Source organism: Cicer arietinum, chromosome 3 (assembly GCF_000331145.2).
Source record: "Cicer arietinum cultivar CDC Frontier isolate Library 1 chromosome 3, Cicar.CDCFrontier_v2.0, whole genome shotgun sequence".
NCBI classification, from domain to species: Eukaryota; Viridiplantae; Streptophyta; class Magnoliopsida; order Fabales; family Fabaceae; genus Cicer; species Cicer arietinum.
The window spans coordinates 70,434,592-70,454,506 of NC_021162.2; the positions used below are offsets into that span (position 1 = coordinate 70,434,592).

At 30.2% G+C, this 19,915-nt stretch overlaps 4 protein-coding genes and 1 non-coding gene across 5 annotated transcripts in view; 2 read left to right on the forward strand and 3 right to left on the reverse strand.

The window, feature by feature from the left end:
- Positions 1–1,359, forward strand: part of LOC101489601 (cell number regulator 8) — a 3,349-nt gene extending 1,990 nt beyond the window's left edge. Inside the window, exons 3-4 of the mRNA XM_073366213.1 lie at positions 1–79; positions 885–1,359. The exon at positions 1–79 is cut by the window's left edge and continues 6 nt beyond it. Of these exons, the coding sequence (XP_073222314.1) occupies positions 1–79; positions 885–1,124 (319 nt within the window). The 3' untranslated portion in view covers positions 1,125–1,359. The remainder of the gene's footprint in view (positions 80–884) is intronic.
- Positions 1,360–2,943: 1,584 nt separating this feature from the next.
- On the reverse strand, positions 2,944–4,989 carry LOC101489921 (DNA-binding protein S1FA-like). The gene is made up of 2 exons (XM_004493901.4): positions 4,827–4,989; positions 2,944–3,315 (listed from the first exon to the last, which is right to left on the reverse strand). Exons 1-2 carry the CDS (start codon positions 4,878–4,880, stop codon positions 3,115–3,117), a joined length of 255 nt encoding a protein of 84 aa, XP_004493958.1. The 5' UTR covers positions 4,881–4,989; the 3' UTR covers positions 2,944–3,114.
- A 1,897-nt stretch (positions 4,990–6,886) lies between these two features.
- On the reverse strand, positions 6,887–8,447 carry LOC101490254 (DNA-binding protein S1FA-like). The gene is made up of 2 exons (XM_004493902.4): positions 8,286–8,447; positions 6,887–7,268 (listed from the first exon to the last, which is right to left on the reverse strand). Exons 1-2 carry the CDS (start codon positions 8,319–8,321, stop codon positions 7,068–7,070), a joined length of 237 nt encoding a protein of 78 aa, XP_004493959.1. The 5' UTR covers positions 8,322–8,447; the 3' UTR covers positions 6,887–7,067.
- Positions 8,448–10,776: 2,329 nt separating this feature from the next.
- On the reverse strand, positions 10,777–12,769 carry LOC101490574 (uncharacterized). Its single transcript, XM_004493903.4, has 2 exons — positions 12,220–12,769; positions 10,777–11,951 (listed from the first exon to the last, which is right to left on the reverse strand). Exons 1-2 carry the CDS (start codon positions 12,484–12,486, stop codon positions 11,412–11,414), a joined length of 807 nt encoding a protein of 268 aa, XP_004493960.1. The 5' UTR covers positions 12,487–12,769; the 3' UTR covers positions 10,777–11,411.
- A 6,529-nt stretch (positions 12,770–19,298) lies between these two features.
- Positions 19,299–19,370, forward strand: TRNAP-AGG (transfer RNA proline (anticodon AGG)). Its single transcript has one exon. It is a non-coding gene; the product is annotated as a tRNA-Pro (tRNA).
- The last annotated feature ends 545 nt before the right edge of the window (positions 19,371–19,915 follow it).

The following is a 19,915-nucleotide window of genomic DNA, read 5'->3' on the forward strand; positions in this document are numbered from 1 at the left end:
CTGCTGTGGTTGGAATTGTCTTGCGCCGTGGTTTTCATATCAAAGCCGCACTGCAATTCGTCGCAGGTTCAATTTAGAGGTTAGTTACTATTTAATTCTTTGCCTCTTATTATTAGTGATAATATGTCATGAAGCTTCCTATTGTGATTTGTGAGGGGGAGTGTGAGGAAGAATTGTAGACGACCAGAAGCCCCGAGTGGGCAAGGTATTGGCCATGATTGTCAATAACTAACTGTCATAGAAAACCACAGGGGTAAATTGGGAGAAATTCTGTTGTAACTTGTAAAAGCTACAAGGAAATGTAAAATGAGATAAGAGTAGAGAGGACAGGTAAATAAGCGGAAACCTAAGACAGGAGAGGTCAAGGCGTTTAGAATGCCCTATGCTACTATACATTTTTTCCTTCAGCTCCTTCTTCTAATCCATCTATGTGGCTGCTGCTATGACACCGATATCAATTGTTGTAGTGAAATATTACAGTACATGCACTTTTGGTATGTGATCAGGTCCGGTTCCTATCAAAATGTTTTATATGTAGTAATATGACATGCATAGCCCCAAGAGAATGCTGTTTTATTGACTTCATTTTAATTGATCAAACTGAGTACTTTAAACCTCTTCATATATTATGGACAATAGTAGCTGACACGCTGTACACCTCAATGAGACACAATACAACATGCAAATTAGGTCTTTTACTCTCTTAAGTTGAAACATTTGACTTTCCCATCTTTTTAAAATATAATAATTCAATCTTTCCATACAACTAAATGCGTACTCTGCATTACTGTTTACAAAATGATAATCAATTCTTGTATTATTTATTATGTTATGAGAAAGATAATCAATTCTTGTATGAACTATTTGTGGTCCTTGGAAATCAGGGAAGTTGTGAGGCACTCAATAGGTCATGTGGGTGCTGCGGAAGCTTTTTGGAAGACGAGGTGCAGCGTGAACAGTGTGAGTCGGTATGTGATTTAGCAACTCATGTCTTTTGTCATGTATGTGCTCTTTGTCAAGAAGGTCGTGAGCTCCGCCGTAGAGCACCTCATCCTGGCTTCAATGCGCAACCAGTATTGGTTATGATTCCCCCAGAAGAGCAGAACATGGGTCGTGTGGCTTGAAAAAAATTATTCCTCTTGGAAGGGATTTGTTGTGTATGATATTGTTGCCTCTCTTTGATTTGTCGCTGTGAAACCATGTTTCGTCCGCTTCTTTTTCTCCGGATTCTGCTGACAAGAGTATCATGGTTCTTTGAATTTGGTATAAATAACAACAAACATCATTATATTTGCTGTTTGTTTCCTCACTGTTCTGCATTATATATATATATATAAAGTATTTTGTGTTTTTCGTGAACTATGCGTAAGTATTTAGTTCATTGAACGGAATGAATCAATGATTTATTAAGGGCGTGGTTCCTAGATATGTTTAAAAATTTACATTTAATTAATATATTTTGTCACAAAGTTATTTATGTTTGCAAAAAACCATTTAGTACAAGATAACATCGGTTTTTTTGTTTTGTTTTTGTAGTATTTCATTTTCTAAGATATAACTAGTAAACAAAAAAAAATCTTAGATAGAACAAAGGTAAATGTTAGGTACTCTTTTTGTCTTACGATAAAAGTGATTCGTTTGCACAATAATGTCTCCAAATAAATAATTTTTAAAATTTTCAATATTATATTAATTTTTTTTCAATTATATTTTTTAATTAATATTTGTGTTATTTAAATTCCTTCAATATAAATATTATTATTTTCTCTATTTTGTTTATACATTTTTCTAATGTGTCAAATGATCTAATAAACCACTCATTGTGAATTAGAGAATCTTTTATAAAAAATTTCAACAAATATCCCCTCGTATGTGGTGCATGAAGCTGGTACTTAAACAAATTATTAATACACAAGTTTTCAAAAAAAATTAATTTTATAAGACTTATTCCTTCTAGTCTTAATTATAAACAAAAAAACCTAGTATTTATTGACCTCAAATGTAAATAAAAGTCACCCAATCAATCCATATTCAATGATATTATTCAAAAAATATTCTTGCATTTGATTATTTAATGTTGTCGAAAATGATTATGATTACAATAATTAGAAGTAAGTTCGTATTACTTATATGAAATCAAGAAATTAATTGCATTTTGCTATTATACTTAATAAATATGAAAATAAGTACATTTACTTCTAATTGAGTTCGAATGAAGTATTAAACTATTCCAATACTGTCACTTAATGTGTTTACAATATAAAATATATAATTTTGTTATGTTTTACGCATATTAAAAACACGATAAAGTTAGACACATAATATGATATATTTTAGTCTTGTTAAAAAATGGAAGAAAATATTTGAAAAATAGATCTGGTTCTGTAATGTGTTTGCCAAATCCAACCACGAGGCATTTGCATTTAACGAAATGTCACGACGTTGTCTAATTGCCTGCTTGGAGCTACGTCCAAAACGCTTCCAACATGCGATGACCGAGAAGCCTGAAAATATAGCTTCACTAAATTCACTTTGATGGAGTATTGGGACATGAGAGTTGTGAGCCAATCGCAAATGCAAACAAAAATTTAGAGCCATTGGCGCTTCTATTTTGCAACCTCAAACACTTTAACTTGCCGCACTAGCTTTAACTAAGCACGGCTGAAAAGAGAAGTGAAAAAATTGAACTGAGATAGTTGAAAAGAGAAGTGAAGAAATTGAGCAAAAGTATCGTTATCCTTTTTTAAAAGATTGATCAACGAACAATACTGTTATTTTTGTGTTCCCCTCTTTTCACCGATTTAGAGAGAACGCGAACCAAGTCTTTCAGGGGAAGTAATAGGGGATATTTCCCTCATAAGTCATATGCTCTCTACTCCCTCATATTTCCATTCTTGTTTGTTTGTCATCCAAACATAATTCAACTGTTAAGAGGCAAAATGATGATTTAAACAGCAAAATATATTTCTAAAGAACTGATTAATGTTAAGCTTTCTGTCATTAGCATACCGAAAAGAAACATGAAAATTAACTAAGAACACCACAGAGTGAAAATTTGTTTTTGGGTGAGCACGAGGTAATCCATATTCCACAGAACATTTGAGTACAGAGTCTCTATTCTCCGGGTGCAGAGACGCCTTGCCTGAGTCTCTCCTTTTTCATCTTCTTTTTTGAGATTGGCTTCTTTTTTCTAGGAGGAATGGTCTTCTGTGCATACATGTAGAGCGCATAATTTCCAATGAGGAATGTCAAAAGCAACCCACCAACCACCAGCAGAACTATTAAGCCTGGGTTGAACCCTTGTGATCCAGCATTCTTAACATTTCCCCAAGAGCAACAAAAAAAAAGCATTTAATTAAGGTCATATCAGAGTGACGAAGCAAAAATAAACTGTAAAAATTAAAACTATTTTAAAAGGAAGTAAGACATGTAATTCACCACCATTGATAACCAACTGCAGATAAAATGAAGCGCAGAGCAATTAAAGAATGACTACAAGGTGCAGCTTCTTACAATCTTTAAACAAAACTATTGCCCACAAAATGCGGAGAAAGGCAATTAAAATTTCCAAGAAATAAAAGAAAAGAGATCAGGTTTTTCCCATGACAAAGAAATTTGTCACCGTCTTGTATGGAGGAGAATGCATTTTTAAAAGGCATTTAAAAGTAAGAAGCAAATAGTTTTCACCCATTCATTTTAAGAAGTCTTACCCCATGACTATATAAAGGGGTCTTGCGGAGAGGCATATCAATTGAAACAAAATGAGTAAATCCAGTCAATCCACAAACAAGTGTGAGAGATCACTTGTGTAGTGAATGTCTTTGAGCGAGTGAATATCATTTTGTGGTAATACCCTAGTTTGTAAGATGATGATACACAAATTGAGTGAAATTTTAAGTTTCCACACTTGTACTGTTATTTTGTGGTACCATTGTGGATGCAGGAAAAAGGGAATGAATCACATAACTTATGTGTTTTTTATTATTTCTGTTGTAGAGTGTCTTATATGTGTTCTCATCTTCAATTCTGAGTTATTTTACAATTTTCCCCAACACAACAATTAAATGATAGGCACTTTTAGTTCTAAAAATTGATTACAACACATGCTATTGGAATCCTTTAGTTCAAAAATGACTTTTTAGCATCTAATGAAAAAACAACAACCAAGCCTTAATGCCGCCCATATCCCACTATGTGGAATTGACTACGTGAATCAAACAACACCATAATTATTCATTGATATCAGTGTAGTCAAATAGCCACTATAGCATAGAATATTTATTGCTATGTTATACACTATTTAGTACAAAGTGTTGTCAAATAGTCGCTACTACAGTGCACCATAATGTAGTGAAATTTGAACAAATCACTATTTTCCATAATTTGCAATTGACAACACTTATAGATATGCATGTGTTGTTTGAAGTTATAAACAACCCCTAACTATTGCCTCTGCATTATTGATTTAATCTAAAATCTAAATAACAAGCATCATCAACATAAACAAGCAGATATTGCTAAATTGTTAAATCTGAATGTGAACTTATACCTAAATCAAAACTCTAAGGGATTCCTAATTTAAACACTCAATGAATCAACTGAATTAAAATCGCAACGAATTTGACGTGATTAAAAAAACAGTAAGCAAATTTAGTTCAGAAATGAAGAAAATTCGTGATTAATTTCAGCTATCGAAGATGCAAACGGCGCAGAACATGGCAGAGTGACATGCAAGGGTGAATCCATGAATTTAAGATCTAGATAAATAATGAATTGATAAAGATGATGAGATTGTGATCTAAGAAGAGAAGAGAAGAGAAGAGTACCACGCGGTCGAAGGAAGGAGGAACTTTATCGGCAAACTCAAAGTCATCGGCCATGGCTGAGCTGACGCTGAGAAACTGTGATGGTGCCAAATAGTAAATACACAAAATTGTTGCTGCTACTTTTTTTTTTATTTTTTTTATTTTAATAAGATAAAAATTCTTGCTGACATGTACAAAAAAACAATTGTTGCTCACATAATTTTACTGCTATTGGGTAACTTCATTTCGATGACGCGAAAATAAAATACAGCTCAGCTTTTTCTATTAAGATTTCAGCTGTATATGTGTAAATTAAAGATGTATCGGTACGTTTATTTATTCTTTAAATCTATGGATAAATAATTTATTATTTGATCAAAATTATTTAATAGTTTTAAAATTTTATAATAACTAAATAACATTTAACAAATAACATTTAAAAATTTATGAATTTGTATTACTATTAATAATAAATGTTGAATGTTTTTAAGAAAAATATAAAAAAAATTAGTATAATGGTTATAGCTAAATGTACCAAAACCATTAGAAGTTTTGTTTTTGGTTAAATATAAAATATAGGTCAGTTAAATTTTGCGCAGTGTTATAAAATTGACTCAAAAATATATAATTTATTAAAAACTAAAAAATATATAGATGTTAACATCCAAACAAACTCATACAAAAGTAAATCATTGATCACCACCAGACTCTGTTCATAAAAAAAAGTATAAAATTGATCTATAGTAATTGAAAGTGGAAAATAATTAATTTTATTATTTTAATTTTACCTTTTTTGTGAAAATTGTTGAGTTCAAATTTTTGTTGAGTTCAAATTTCAATTTCGAGGAAGGTAATCAATTATTGTACAGTTTCAAGTAATGGCATTTTGGATTGATGACATTTTGCCTCAAATATTTACTGAGTCAATCTGAAAACACCTTAGAGTACTTCAGTGCAGTCTGAGTGCAATTCATGGAACTGGGTGAGTTGTATTTGGTCTGAGAATTATGCAGGTATATGATATGTCAGTATGGTTTTGCAGATACCAAAGGTTAATAGTTTATGAAGAGGTGGAGTATGGTGTGAGGTGTTTTTATGCTGTCAATAAGAGCATATAGATCTGTTATGCCAATATTTTTATTCCAATATAACAGTAGTTTGGTGTTAGGTGGATTTCAAATCAGAATTTATGAAGCAAATGAACAAAGTATTGAGGAGTTGTTCATACATAAAATCATAATTATTGGATCTTTCTACATAAAAAGAGAATCTTTTGTTACAATCGAAACAGACATTATATTGATTATTCAAGAATCGAAGTCAATATACTTTAAAAAAAAGAAGACATCAATCAACTCTTCTATGAAAAGGTTTCACAGGATTCAAACAATTGTCAAGTGGATTTCAAATCAAAATTTATAAAGCATTGATTTAGACACAGATACAGGCCACGGCACACTTAACTTGGGTGGCAAAGTGTGTAAAATTTGGGTTGTGTATGGCTGATGGTGGCAAAGAGTTCCAGTTCAGTAGTATGGCAGGTTATGTGCATTGGAGGAATGAGTCCTTAAAAAGGGTGTTATGGGAGGATTGATAAGCCTCTGCACAAGTACAAGATGATAGCAGAACAGAAGTCACAATCTGTGAGTGACAGGGAAAATAACAGTATCTCAGTTAATGAAAGAGGTGGATAAATGCTGCCAATGGGTGAAGGCAGGGCTTCAAATCAACTCAAAGCCAAATATATGAACTGAAAACAGTATGGAGATAACATCGAGCGCTCATTTTGGCGTCGATAAGGCAAAGTAATAAAGCGATGTATTCGCATGGAGACAAAGGAAACTGTCATGGGTTAGATGATACTATCAATAGGATGGGAGGCATCAGTATTGTCTAATTGAACTTGAGAGAAGATGTGGATGTGTTGAGCTACCTGCGGAGGAAATCATGTTAGAGCACAACGATTTTTGGCTTACTTAACAATATTAACAAGCACAGAATATATCATCGCTATTTTACAGAAGGATATTTAAAAAATTAGATTTTATTAAAATTGAAAATAAGCTATTGTAAGAAAGGGGTCCAAGAAAAATGATTAATTAAACCACCAAATATATTGCTAAAGTACTAAATAACGTGGCTATGCTTTCTGTCCGTAACACACATGAACATGAAAATTAACTTAAGACAACACAAAACGAGATTTCTTTTACAAAAGTACAAGTAATCCATATTCCATAAAACATTTGAGTACAGAGTTCTCTACTCTCCAGGTGCAGAGACACCTTGCCTGAGTCTCTCCTTTTTCATCTTCTTTTTTGAGATTGGCTTCTTTTTTCTAGGAGCAATGGTCTTCTGTGCATACATGTAGAGCACATAATTTCCAATGAGGAATGTCAAAAGCAACCCACCAACAACTAGCAGAACTATTAAACCTGGGTTGAAACCTTGTGATCCAGCATTCTAAACATTTTCCCAAGAGCAACAAAAAAAAAGCACTTACATAAGGTCATATTAGAAAGCACAAAGCAAAAAGAAATTGTGAAACCAGTAAAAACAATATTTTAAAAGGAAAATTGACATGTAATTAACCACCACTCACAATCACCCATATATACAAATAACATATGAATTGCAGAGCAAATAAAGAATGACTACAAGGTGCAAGTGCAACTTCTTTTAATCTTCTTAAAAGTAATGCTCATAAAATGTGGTAAAAAAACAATTAGAAATAAAAAATTAAATGGTTTCTCCCATGATATTCAAAGTAAAATACTCAGATTTGTAGGATGATACACAATAGAAAACACTTGTATTCTTATTATGAGATAACAAATCATGATTCTTTCATTATTTTCTTTGTACTGTGTCTTGTGTGTGTTCCCTATGTACAACTTTCCCCAACACAAAGACTTATGAGAAAACTTGGAAACTCATAACATGTCAAAGGTTGAATAGATTGCAAGCTTCCGTTCAGTAAATTTTATGGCATTGTAAAACTTAGCTTGAAAATGAAACTTATGCATCCAAAAGAGTTCATTAATATGCATAATCCCATTTCAATGAGAGAGTATAGACCCAAAAAAATATCTAAACCGAACTTTTTAACGAGTGAACAAAACATTAAAGCCATTCCACAGCATTATCATCATCATCTAAAATCTAAATCATGGATTAGCAGCAACATTGAATAAATATGCAATTTTAACCTAGACAACAATGGAATAAACCTTAAAGTATCTAATAAATAAAAACTGGCACATAAGATAACAAATTGTTAAACCAAAACTCAAGCTGGAAAACAAAAGAATTCCTAAATTAATTTATAATGGATCTAGAATTATTATGGAAATTCGATAATGATACAAATATCAAAGACGAAAACGCATAGAATACGGGAAGGGGGAATGACTTTAAGATCTAAAGAAATAAAGTTATAATGTGAAAGAAGGAAGATCGGATCTAAGAAGAGAAGAGTACCTTGCGATCGAATGAAGGAGGAACTTTATCGGCCATGGCTGACGCTGGTTGTACCAGAGACAAAGAAAAAAACAACAAACGGAAAACTTGGATTGAATCCGAGGTTTGAAAAAGGTTACACAAAAATGAGATCGATATATGCACCAATAATCACTTTTTAACTAAATAAATTAAACTCTTAAAAAAAGAGACGAAATAAATTCAAATATAAAATAAAATAAATAATTTATCTATATATTTTATTTTATTTTGACCAGATACATCTATATGTTTTTGGGATATTAGTACCTAACGTAGTTTTGTTATTTTATTATTTTTTGACATTAAAAATTATCTACATCTGAGTAATTTTTACGATTTTAATCATTAATTTTTTTCTTAAATACATTAAAGTTAGGAAAATCACTCAACACCAAAGTTAAAAAATCTATTTTCAATTTTTTCGTTGCCTTTGGATCAAATCTGACCAAACAAAAGTCAAATATGACCACTTAAATTTGGTAATTAAGATTAATTTAACAATATAATAATATTAAATTAAATATATTACATGTTCCGGATTTTGACTTCAGACCGAAAACATGACCCAAACGCTACGTGGGTCCTAGGCCAGTGTCTCGTGAATCCTCATCATTGATATTAGCGTGCATCTTGGGTGTAGTCGAACACGTCTTATTTCTGCTTCATCATCGTATGATTGTCATCAAACGACCATCTGCAATTCTCTAAAAAACACCTCTCAATCTCTCCAATTTTTACTGACGGAGACGTCTGAGTGTTTGCATGTATACTCCATTGAGAGTTACTCGTTGTAAACTTGTAAATATGTAATCCAACGTTAGCCATCATGGATGTTTTGCTTCGAATCAGTATATATTGATATTAACATCTTCATCTTTTTGTTTTTTGTTACAACATCTTAACTGTCTACTTTTCTAGATAAAATTATTTTTAAAAAATTATACATCTAGTTCAAAAGATTAAGTTCTTTGATTGGTAAAAATTATATACAATATAAATAAAATAGTAGTTATTAGTTAGTAATATAAGGTAAAGTTAAAACAAAAAAAATAACTACACCAAAATTTTATATTCGTTGACGAAGTACCGGAGAAAATGAGGAGTATTTTATGTAAAAATAAGTTGTATATCTTATTCCTAAAGTAAATGTAACTAACTGTTGATTCAATATAACTGTAATGAGTTTCTTGCCCTTACGGAAAATAATTTTTTTTAGGATACTATTATTTTTATTTTAAATCCCATAAAACTTCTAGTTCGAGAGCCACTGTGACCCACCCACCACTTATTCACTCACATTTTCTATATGTTGTATGCACTCACACAAGTTAAAATCTTCCTTATATTTAGTATTTTGAGTTGTCAATTTGATTCGTTTTCCTTCTTTCAAGAACAACACCTAAGATGATTTGATGTAAATACTTCTTTATATTTAATATTTTGAGTTATTGATTTGATTCATGTTCCTTCTTTCAACAATAACTAAATTTTATTATATTGGTGATCATGTAATCATAAAGAGATGATTTAATAAAAATTCTCCTTTATATTTAGTATTTTGAGTTATCATTTAATTCATTTTCCTTCTTTCAAGAACAACACCTAAGATTTGTCATACAATTTATATTTAACTTTAGGTGCAGTCATGTTTTATTTCAAATGTCATAATTAGCTAATATATATATATATATATAGGTTGGTGAGAATGAAACAAACTCGAATTTCTTAAAGATTATAATTTATATATATATTTTGTTATAATGTTAATTAATTACGATCGTTAAATTATTATAAATATTTAAATTTTATTACAACTATTACAAAAGTTACATATGTAATTGATTATGATTTATCGATGATGTAAAGTTTCGTATAATATTAATGTACAGAAATTAAACTCTTTTAATGTTTCAAATTTGAATATTCCAAATAAAAAATACAATTAAAAGAAAAGACTTTATTAAAAGTGACAAATTATATTTTTCAACATAGATTAATTAAGAATGATGTGAAGCACATAAATACCTCTTGTAACAAAAAAATAACAACAACAAAAATATCAAGGTTCAGTCCAAGGCCAAACCCAAAGCTTTAGTCTTTCTAAAAATAGTTAATTTTTCATGTATATTTAAGCTTAAAAAATAAAATTTTGAAATAGTACAATAAATAAAAGACTTCACAATTCTAAAAAGATACAATTATTGATATATTTAATTAAAATATTTTGTATCTCATAAAATAAAAAGTAAAATTATAATAAAATATTATTATTAGTATTAAAAGGTTTTTTTTTAATCAAGACTTTATTTTAGAGTTTATTTTGTGACTCAACAAGTGTTAGGGAAAAATATATACAATAACTATATAGCCATAAATACATAAATATTATACTTGGCAAGTAAAAGAAGAAAAAAAAGGAGAGTAGATTATGAGCAATATTCGTTCATGCAAAGTGTAGACAAAGGGAATAGAAATGAGACAGGAATCGTGGATAGTAGTAGCTGCAAAATCATTGTTCCATTGTAATAATGAGAACAAAAAATTAAGGCAAACATATTACAAGAAGAATAAAAATTTATTGGGTGTTATATGGTGGGAAAAAACAATGTAACAGTTTGATGTGGCTCTGCATTGTTGAAACCCCACTTGTCAGCTTCAACGTCATATACTAGCTTGGTCCCTCTTCACTTTTCTGTGCTTATCTTCTTGCTGCCTTATCCACCTAATTCTATTCCTCACAACAACAAAATTCTTGCGGTAATAATTTAAGTTAACACAAGATTTTCTTTGTCTCATTTAAAAATATGCACATTTCATAATATTTTAAGACCAAAATATCATTATATTTTATTTATTATTTCTTTATCATATACTTTCAATTACTTTAATAAATATTGTAATGATATTATAGAATAATAAATAATTTAGTACAAACAAATATTTGAAATATGACATATAATATGAGACTTTGAATACGTGAATTTATACAAACACACAAATTGATCAAGTAACCCTCCGCACTTGATTCCAATAAGAACCTTCCAAACCCCCTTTCCTTGTATGAGACAAAAATGAATAAAAAGGGGAGAGTGAAATTTACATAACTCATTCTTGTTGAATTTCTGAAGCCACAATTTTAGCCCAAAACCGAATATGTTTCTTCATATTGGAAGCAGAACAAGACTTAGGAATTTTCATATTTAATAATGGTGAATCAGGTCTTTTTATAAGCCATGCCTCTGATAAATAAGGTCTCATGATATCTCTCTTTTCTTCACAAACTTCAATTATTTCATCATTTTCTTTTGTAGAAGCCATTATTTGTGACTGTGAGTAATGTTGTTTATTTTGGAGTAAACAAAATCTCTGCAAGCCAGGGACAACACTAATCATTTTTTGATCAATGCATTCTTTATTGAATGTGAAACCAAGATCCATAAAACCTTTCACTTCATCAAGTTCAAGTTCTCCTAGTGTCCTGCAGCTCATAGACTTCTCGAGTTTAGCATGTTTCCTCCATTTTCGGCGACGGTTTCGAGTTGTTGGTGATGATGAACATGATGAATGTGAACCAATTCTGTTGCCAAATAGACTCATTTTTTCCAATATTTCCTTGATTTCTTCTTTTTTGTCAATTGAATCATCCTAATGATTGTGACAGTAAAATCAAAAATTAAACATAAGAAGGAAACAAAATCATGATTCTAGACTCATTGTTTGCAATATAATTAGTAAAAAAGCATTTCGTAGTACTAAATTGTGAAGCACGCATATTGACATAGACATCAGACATCAGACACGACACTTGCAGTGACACATTGACACCAACGATAATATGAGAAATGAATTGATTGAATATAATTAAGGTATCGGTATCATGCCAGTGGTACTAAGTGTTTTTTGAATTATAAACCTGATGATGTAAAGTGACTGATTCCGATGAGACTTGTTTCTGTGGAGAAAGTGATTCATCTGTTGAAGTTTCTTCATCTAATAGTGGTGGCAAAGAAAGAATAGATGATGAGGAAGAGGAAGACGAAGAAGATTCTGAAATTGAAACATGCTTTTCTTCAATAAGTTTTGCAACAAGTTGTGTTGTTGGTTTTGAGAAAAGAATGATTTGGTGATACCAAAGTTGATCCATTTCCTCTATAATGCTTAGAAAATATTTGTCTGCCATTTTTTATTTGAGAGAGAGAGAGAGAAATTTTGTGTATGCAAAAAATGAACACTTAGTGGTTCAATAGAATAGAGGAGTCGTGTGGCTTGTTGGTAGATGTGGTTGTGGTGATGAAAAGAATGAGAAGGGAATGAAAGCAAGTGAACATGGAGAAGTGTATGTGGGGCACTAAGGTTGTGGTTACTATGGACATGGGACATGAACTCTAAATTCCACATCTTCTATTACTAGAATGACTATTTTGTCCATGTTTTTGATATAGAATATGATGCTCTTTCTCTATGTATGTCAAATCATATGCTAGAACAATTAGTTCCACAAGTTCGTAGGAATCAGATTTGGTGAATTAACTGTATTATATACTTTTCAGTATTTATGGTTTGGTCTAAATTAATGGTAGAGATTGTTTAAAATTAATTGTTGTTTTTTAATTTGAGCTGTTTGATATTAAATTTATGATTAAGATAGTTTAGTGCGTCTAAATGCATGTTTCTCTTACACTAGCGAATCCTGGTCACAAAGTTAAGTGATTGTATCACAATTGAAGAGTGAAAAATAAGAAAAGGACCTCAAATAAATCATTTCACATATGTTAAATGCAAAAGTTTCTTTAAGTTTGTAAACAGATAAAATGTATGTAAATATCAATTAGGCTTTATGTGAATGTGAAAGGACCCAAATATGAAGTAGGGCATCTTAACATTACAGTTGTCAAACAGACAAAATCTGATTTTGCAAGCTGGTTAAATTCTCATTTAAAGTAAGGATGGGGTGTATCAATTGAACAACAAGGGTACATTTAAATACATGATTGGCTTCACCCCTAATACACCATTTATTGATTATGGGCTTAGTCAAATAATAATGGCAAAAGTAATGGGAAATTTTTCCCTTGTACCTCCTCTAATATATCTATACTCTACAATATTTTTTAAATGCTAAATTTATCTTTGAATTTTTTTTATTATTTTATAAACTCAAATTCACCTTTTTCTTTTACTACTTAAAGATTTCCGAACAAACAATCCAAATTTTTCGATACAGAAAGTTGAAACTGGAAACTTCTATAAAAAAAATTGGTACAGAAGGTTGAAAAGATGTATACCGAAAACCTTTAAAAAAGTTTTCCAAAAGGTTGAAAATGTAAACGACTGAAAAAAGTTTCACAAGTTTTCCGGTAAGTTTTTCGGTACATAATTGTTTTTTTAATTATTTTATCTATTTATATAAATTTTAATAGATATAAATAAATCGCTATTATTATATGATAAAACATATGTCGAATGAATAATTATAATTAATATTTAAAAATTTATTATTGTGATTAATTATTATAATTTATTTAATATTTTACTTCAAATATTTGATACATGGAAAACTATTTTGAATTGAGCTAGAAAAATTGGTATAAAAAATAAAGTGACGGTTATCATCATTAGATCAGATAAAGAGACAAGAGAGGGATGATGAATAAATTAATATTAGATTGTGACAAAGGAGGAAAATACAAATGAGTTAATAGTTTAACTCGGAAAAAAAAGTGTGGTTGTTCTTTCAAACTTAGATCAAAATCATTAAAAGATGGTTTATGATGGACAATTAAAGTAATTTGTGGAGTTCAAAACTATGAATTACCTGATATTTTGGAGGGACATGCATTTGTTGGACGTTTAGATAAAGAAGAGAAAAAACATGTTAACGGCTTAACAAAATATAATGTTGCACTGAGACACATATTACTCTCATTGCAAGACCGAGATTAAAACAATATTACTAACATCTCACAAATATATAAATAGGAAGTATGATTCGATTGCTGTTAATTTTTTTTGTCAATTTCATATCGACAAAAATGTTGTAGCAAAATGTAAACAATATTTCTTAAATGATAGACAAGTGTTAATATTGAATATGTTGAAAGACATTATGTATTGCAATGATAAAAAAGAGTATATCATGCGCTTACACATGTTGGAACAATCATGTGTTGATAATAAAATGTTTGTTGATTATGTGAAAGAAACTTGGGTGACTCCTCATAAGCAAAAGTTTGTTGAAGCATAGATTAATTGAGTGATGCATTTAGGAAACACAGTGACGAACATGTATGTCATGTCACTAAAAAGTTCGAATTTATAATTTTATTGTATATTGTTTGATTGTTTCATGGTGACAATTTATATGTAATGATATGGTTGAGTCTGCTCATTAGAAACAACAGTTAACATTGGAACACAACATGAGTGACATTTGTAAATGTTGGGAGACTATGAACAACATGATAAGGTTGTAACTTAAAAAAATCAGGGGCGCGTTTCAAAAAAGTTTCTATGATAAAGAGCACAGACACATCAATCCATTTATATCAAGAAAAGCTCAAAAACACATTGCTGAAGAATACGAGAACATTGAGTGTGCAGGTATAAATCTGTGTGTGGCGGGTGAACTTGTTTTTCCAACTACAAGTTCAATGTGTCCAACACCTGAAAAAGTTAAAATCAAAAGACGGGTGAAAAAGAGTACGTGTAAGAATGTATATCGAGACTCTTCTTACTTTGAGCATATTAATGCAACATATTGTGAAGATCCTGGTTCTCAAACATCTCAATCATCAAAGAAAATACATTCTCATTCTTCAAAGAAACAACTCTCTCAACCATCAATGAAACAATCCTTTTAATCTTCAATACATTTATTCTTGAGATAATTTTCTGGTGTTATTCAACCATATATTAATGACATAATTAATGTGATAGGAGATGAAAATTGTGGTTATCGCGCTATTGCATCATTACTTTGACATGGTGAAGATTTTGGTATTTGATTCGCCATAGTTTGGACTTGAAGATTGCTTCTCATAAAAGTCCATGTGATAGATTGTTCGCATGACGCGTTGGAGAAGCTAGAAATTCTTCAAAGATAACAAGTTTTGATATTCAAGCCATAGATAAATGGATGTTCATACCTGATATGGGTTATGTGATAGCGAAAATATATAATAATATTCTAGTAACATTTGGTCAGACATTTTTTTCACTTTCTTTCCTATGAGGGGTTCACATTCAGGATCAACAACAAATCATCATATTATATGTATTAGTTTTGTCGAAGCAAGTCATTTGGTTCCGGTAAAATGATATTATTTTCTCAAGTAATACTTATTTTTTTAAAATAATAAAATTATTTATTATTTCAATCTATTTTGGAGTAAAAGATGAAAGATAGATTTCGGATGCAAGATGTTGCACTAGGTTGGAAGAAATATCGCACTGATGAGACAACTTCTTAGGCAATAACATATACATGACGTCTACAATAGTGAGAGCATTTATTAGACCATATGACACGTGTTATACAAGATCCACCAAAAGAACACGTAGATATCATATCATTAGATGAAAATGGGTTTTGCATTGACTACAATACTTTAAAACTTATATAAAATCACTTCTTATTAGTTCATTATAGTTACTATTTTTTCGTTATATTTTACCTTGTATTTTGTTTAGTTGTTAACTTACATTGTTCATCATAAATAATATAAAATTAATGATATAACAATAATATAAAATAATAAAATAAGATTAGAAACTACAAAAAGGATGTTCATCACAAATAAAAGTAAATAACTACTAACTAGTTTTATGACGCGCTAAATATAAATATCTATAAAAGTAACTATACATGTCGTCATTTGGATCAACATCATGTGCCTCCAACCTCCGTTGTATAAAATCACCCACCTGTTGTAGGATAGACGGTTGTGAACTAGAAGTTTGGGCAGCGGTGATCGGGACATTAAAATATGGAACACGAAGTACACCGTCTATTCGCACTAAAAATAGATGAGATGCATTGTAGAACCACTCCAAATACCGATCCTGACACTCAGATGAATATGTAGCTGGATGTATCCTATGATGCAGTTCAGTGACAAAGGTCAAATATCTCATCCATTCAACATTTACGTCAGATAATCTAGAAATAACTGAAAGTGGTGGCAGTGAATTAGGTTAAATATATCTAATTTGTCTCAAACACCTCTCTGAAAAATATGTCATTATTGTGTTTCATAATCGGAGGTTGCCGGAGTATTACATGATATCAACGAAGAAAATGACATCTTTATGATTATGTAATGGTCTCTATATTACATCAACAGGTATCAGTACATCTATCATATGTTTGTACTCAATGATTTTGTGTTTGCCTTGTTTCTAGCTTCATCTATTCATTATGGAAACACACTCCATGTCAGTATCATGGTCATCTCTTTTATAAATATTTAGAAAATATTCGTAAATCCAACACAGTTTGTAAATAAAAATAAATAAATTAATGATAAACATAAAAATTAATAAATAAAAATCATAACAATTAATAAATAATAATCATAAATATTTAATACTTGCAGTAGAGACGTATATTCACTCAATTTCTTGGTGTCATAAAAGTGGACATCTGAGAGGTAGTCCTAAAGGACTACGAGTGCAGCAGTACCCTAGCCAGGTTTCCAGGCGTATCTATCGGTACCTTCCAAATATCTGAATATGGAAATATACTTCGCATCAATTAATGTATCACTCTTATCCGTGAAAATAGTACTTTCTACCAAATTCAACAAATACGCCCTAGCAGCACAATCAAGTCACTCTTTGCACGCTATATTTTGAAGAGCTCTTTCAACCAATCTAACTTGTAGTGCACACCCCTTGTCTTTCTGGTTTCTTCTCATATATCATCAGCAGGCATCCCTAATAAAATCATGGCAAGATTACATGTCATTACTTTATTTAGGTTGGATGGTGTACTGTAAAATTCATCCCTAATATATATGTCTTATAGATTGACAACATCATCCAAAGTAATCGTCATTTCACTAAATGACATGTGAAATAACAAAGTCTCAAAGTATCATCTTTCCACAAATGCATAAAATAGATTGTTGTCAATCAACTTCAGACTACCCCATTGTAGTGGGGCTAATATAGACAAATTCACTCACGTCTCTATAATTCGCGGGAGTATTTGCGTAGTAAATTATTGCAGCTTCTTATCATGAGCAACTATTTTTAGTATTGGTGGCTCCTGTATACAAATAAAATATATGACATTAAAATTAAATATATAACAAAAATAATAATTGATTTAAATATTTTTAATGTACGATAAATAATAATTAATTTAACATACTCGGCCAAACCACAATCTAACAAAAACATGATACGTGTATCATTTAATGACAGACATATCATATGGTCCTCCAGGATACCGTCTAAGCTCCCCTTCCTATTGTACAGGTTCCACCTACATATGGTTCTTATGTTGTACAACATCCTTATGTAAAGCAACATCAACCTCCGAGATAGGTATATGACTTTGCTCTCCCTTGCATCATCTTCCACTATAAATCGTCATCTCCTATGAGATGATATGGATTGAATCCTTTCTAAAGGAGCATCCATCATAGATGATGAAGTATCAACATTACGTGATATCTGTACTATCTTGTTGTCTCCTCCTCTAGCACCAACATTTATTGGAAGAAAAAAAAGAGTTACGGAAAATAAAAGAAAAAGAATTAAAAAAAACAAAGGAATAAAGAAAAATAGGAAATAAAAAAATATTCAGGAAACTTGTAGTTTCAAATTTTCCAGTAACAAGGTGTGTTTCAGAAATCTTGAAGAAAAAATTTCAGTAAAGAGATTTGTACCAAAAAAATTGAAAAAAGTTTTTCGAAATGTAAATTCTATATCGAAATTTTTTTTTTAAATTTTTCAGTAAAAAAAAATAAAAATTGACACTCACTTGTGTATCGAAAAACTGAAATGATATTACAGGTGAAAATAAAAACTTTTAATATTTATATGAGAACAAATATATCAATTCATCACATTTATAGGAGTAGGAGTCTAATATATGCGTACTTAGTAAAATTTCCAAAGTTGTGCGATCTTTTCAATGGACATGTGCTAGAGTGACAACTTGTTGAACTTTTACTGAAATTTTGAAGCCTATTAAGAGAAATCCAACTAATTATTAATATGATTGAAATATTGATTATGTAATTTCATGGGATAGAGTTTAAATTCAGTAAATTAAAATGATCATTAATATCACTTTAATTAATATATAAAAATAGATTCTACATAGTTACGTAGTTGACAATCTCGTCCATTGATTTTGATTCAACATATTTTATGTATAATTTTAAAAAAATTTCACATGAGAAAATTTAGATTCATAAACGAAATATGAATTAAAATTTTTGAATTATTTTTGGTAAACTTTAAATTTTTAAATTCTATAATAAAATGAATTTTCGGTTAATGAACTGTTATAAATTATATCCTCTTAAACAAAACAATGCAAAAAGTTTATTAGAATAATGATAGATTATTGTTGTTTTACTATATCAGTATCACAAATCAATTTATGGATCCTAGAGATTGAAAAGTTAAAAGTAATTTATTCTAATGCAATAGGAAGTAATCATGTCCTCCAAATGAATGTGACATTCAATAGAATCAAATAATCAACACTTTTATCTGCTTTCAAGTTCTATACTCCTCTGATTTGGCATTTCATGTGGAACAACGCTAAATTTTAGCCCTAACCTCAACAATATGCCACTGCCTCATAATTTTAGCCAACCTTTTGCAGTTCAATTCTGAACCCATCTGTGACAAATAGTAGAAATATTCAGATGTATGATAAATAAATTGGGGGATCCCATAAATTTTATGCACGCTGAATAAAAACAGAAACTAGATTTTCATGAATAATTTTCTGCACAAAACATATATAAAAATGGGCATTTGGTCTAGTGGTATGATTCTCGCTTAGGGTGCGAGAGGTCCCGAGTTCAATTCTCGGAATGCCCCATTCTTTATGTATTTCTTTTACATTTGCGAATAAACTGCCATGCACGCCTAAGCTTCGCATCCCATGTATCCAGATTATAATAATATAATAATTAAATTATTCGATGTATTAATTTTTCGATTATTTTTTAAAATAATCGAAATTTTTATTTTTTATTTTGTCAATAAAATTTTTTATTTTTTAAATTATTTTTTTATAAAATTTGGATTGATCGATTATCTAAGTTCAAACTCGTAAATTAACGTAATCCATTTACATTAATTTATCAATTTGTTATGTTTTCACTCAATTTATCTAAGCAAACACTACATTAATTCCTTTTAACTATGATGCTAAGGTACTTTGCAGACATCAATAGGAAAATTTATCTTGGAGTTCTTTTTTGAATAGTCCTTTTATTTTGAATTTTTGTTAAATTCCGTTTCAAAAAGCAACACATAGTTATTAGATGTTAACATATCTTAAACATTATAAGAAGTCAATTCTAAATCATTCCGTCCAACTTATATTAAATCAGTCATTCCGTTTATTTTCTATTACAAAA

Bases quoted from the DNA above. Each gene is read 5' to 3' on its own strand.
- LOC101489921 (XM_004493901.4), bottom strand. From the start codon at position 4,880: ATGGCCGATGACTTTGAGTTTGCCGATAAAGTTCCTCCTTCCTTCGAC. The intron at 3,316-4,826 runs GTACTCTTCTCT...GGAAATGTTAAG, and splicing joins CTCCTTCCTTCGACCGCGTG to AATGCTGGATCACAAGGGTT.
- LOC101490254 (XM_004493902.4), bottom strand. From the start codon at position 8,321: ATGGCCGATAAAGTTCCTCCTTCATTCGATCGCAAG. The intron at 7,269-8,285 runs GTACTCTTCTCT...GAAAATGTTTAG, and splicing joins CTCCTTCATTCGATCGCAAG to AATGCTGGATCACAAGGTTT.
- LOC101490574 (XM_004493903.4), bottom strand. From the start codon at position 12,486: ATGGCAGACAAATATTTTCTAAGCATTATAGAGGAAATGGATCAACTT. The intron at 11,952-12,219 runs GTTTATAATTCA...CACAATCATTAG, and splicing joins CAGTCACTTTACATCATCAG to GATGATTCAATTGACAAAAA.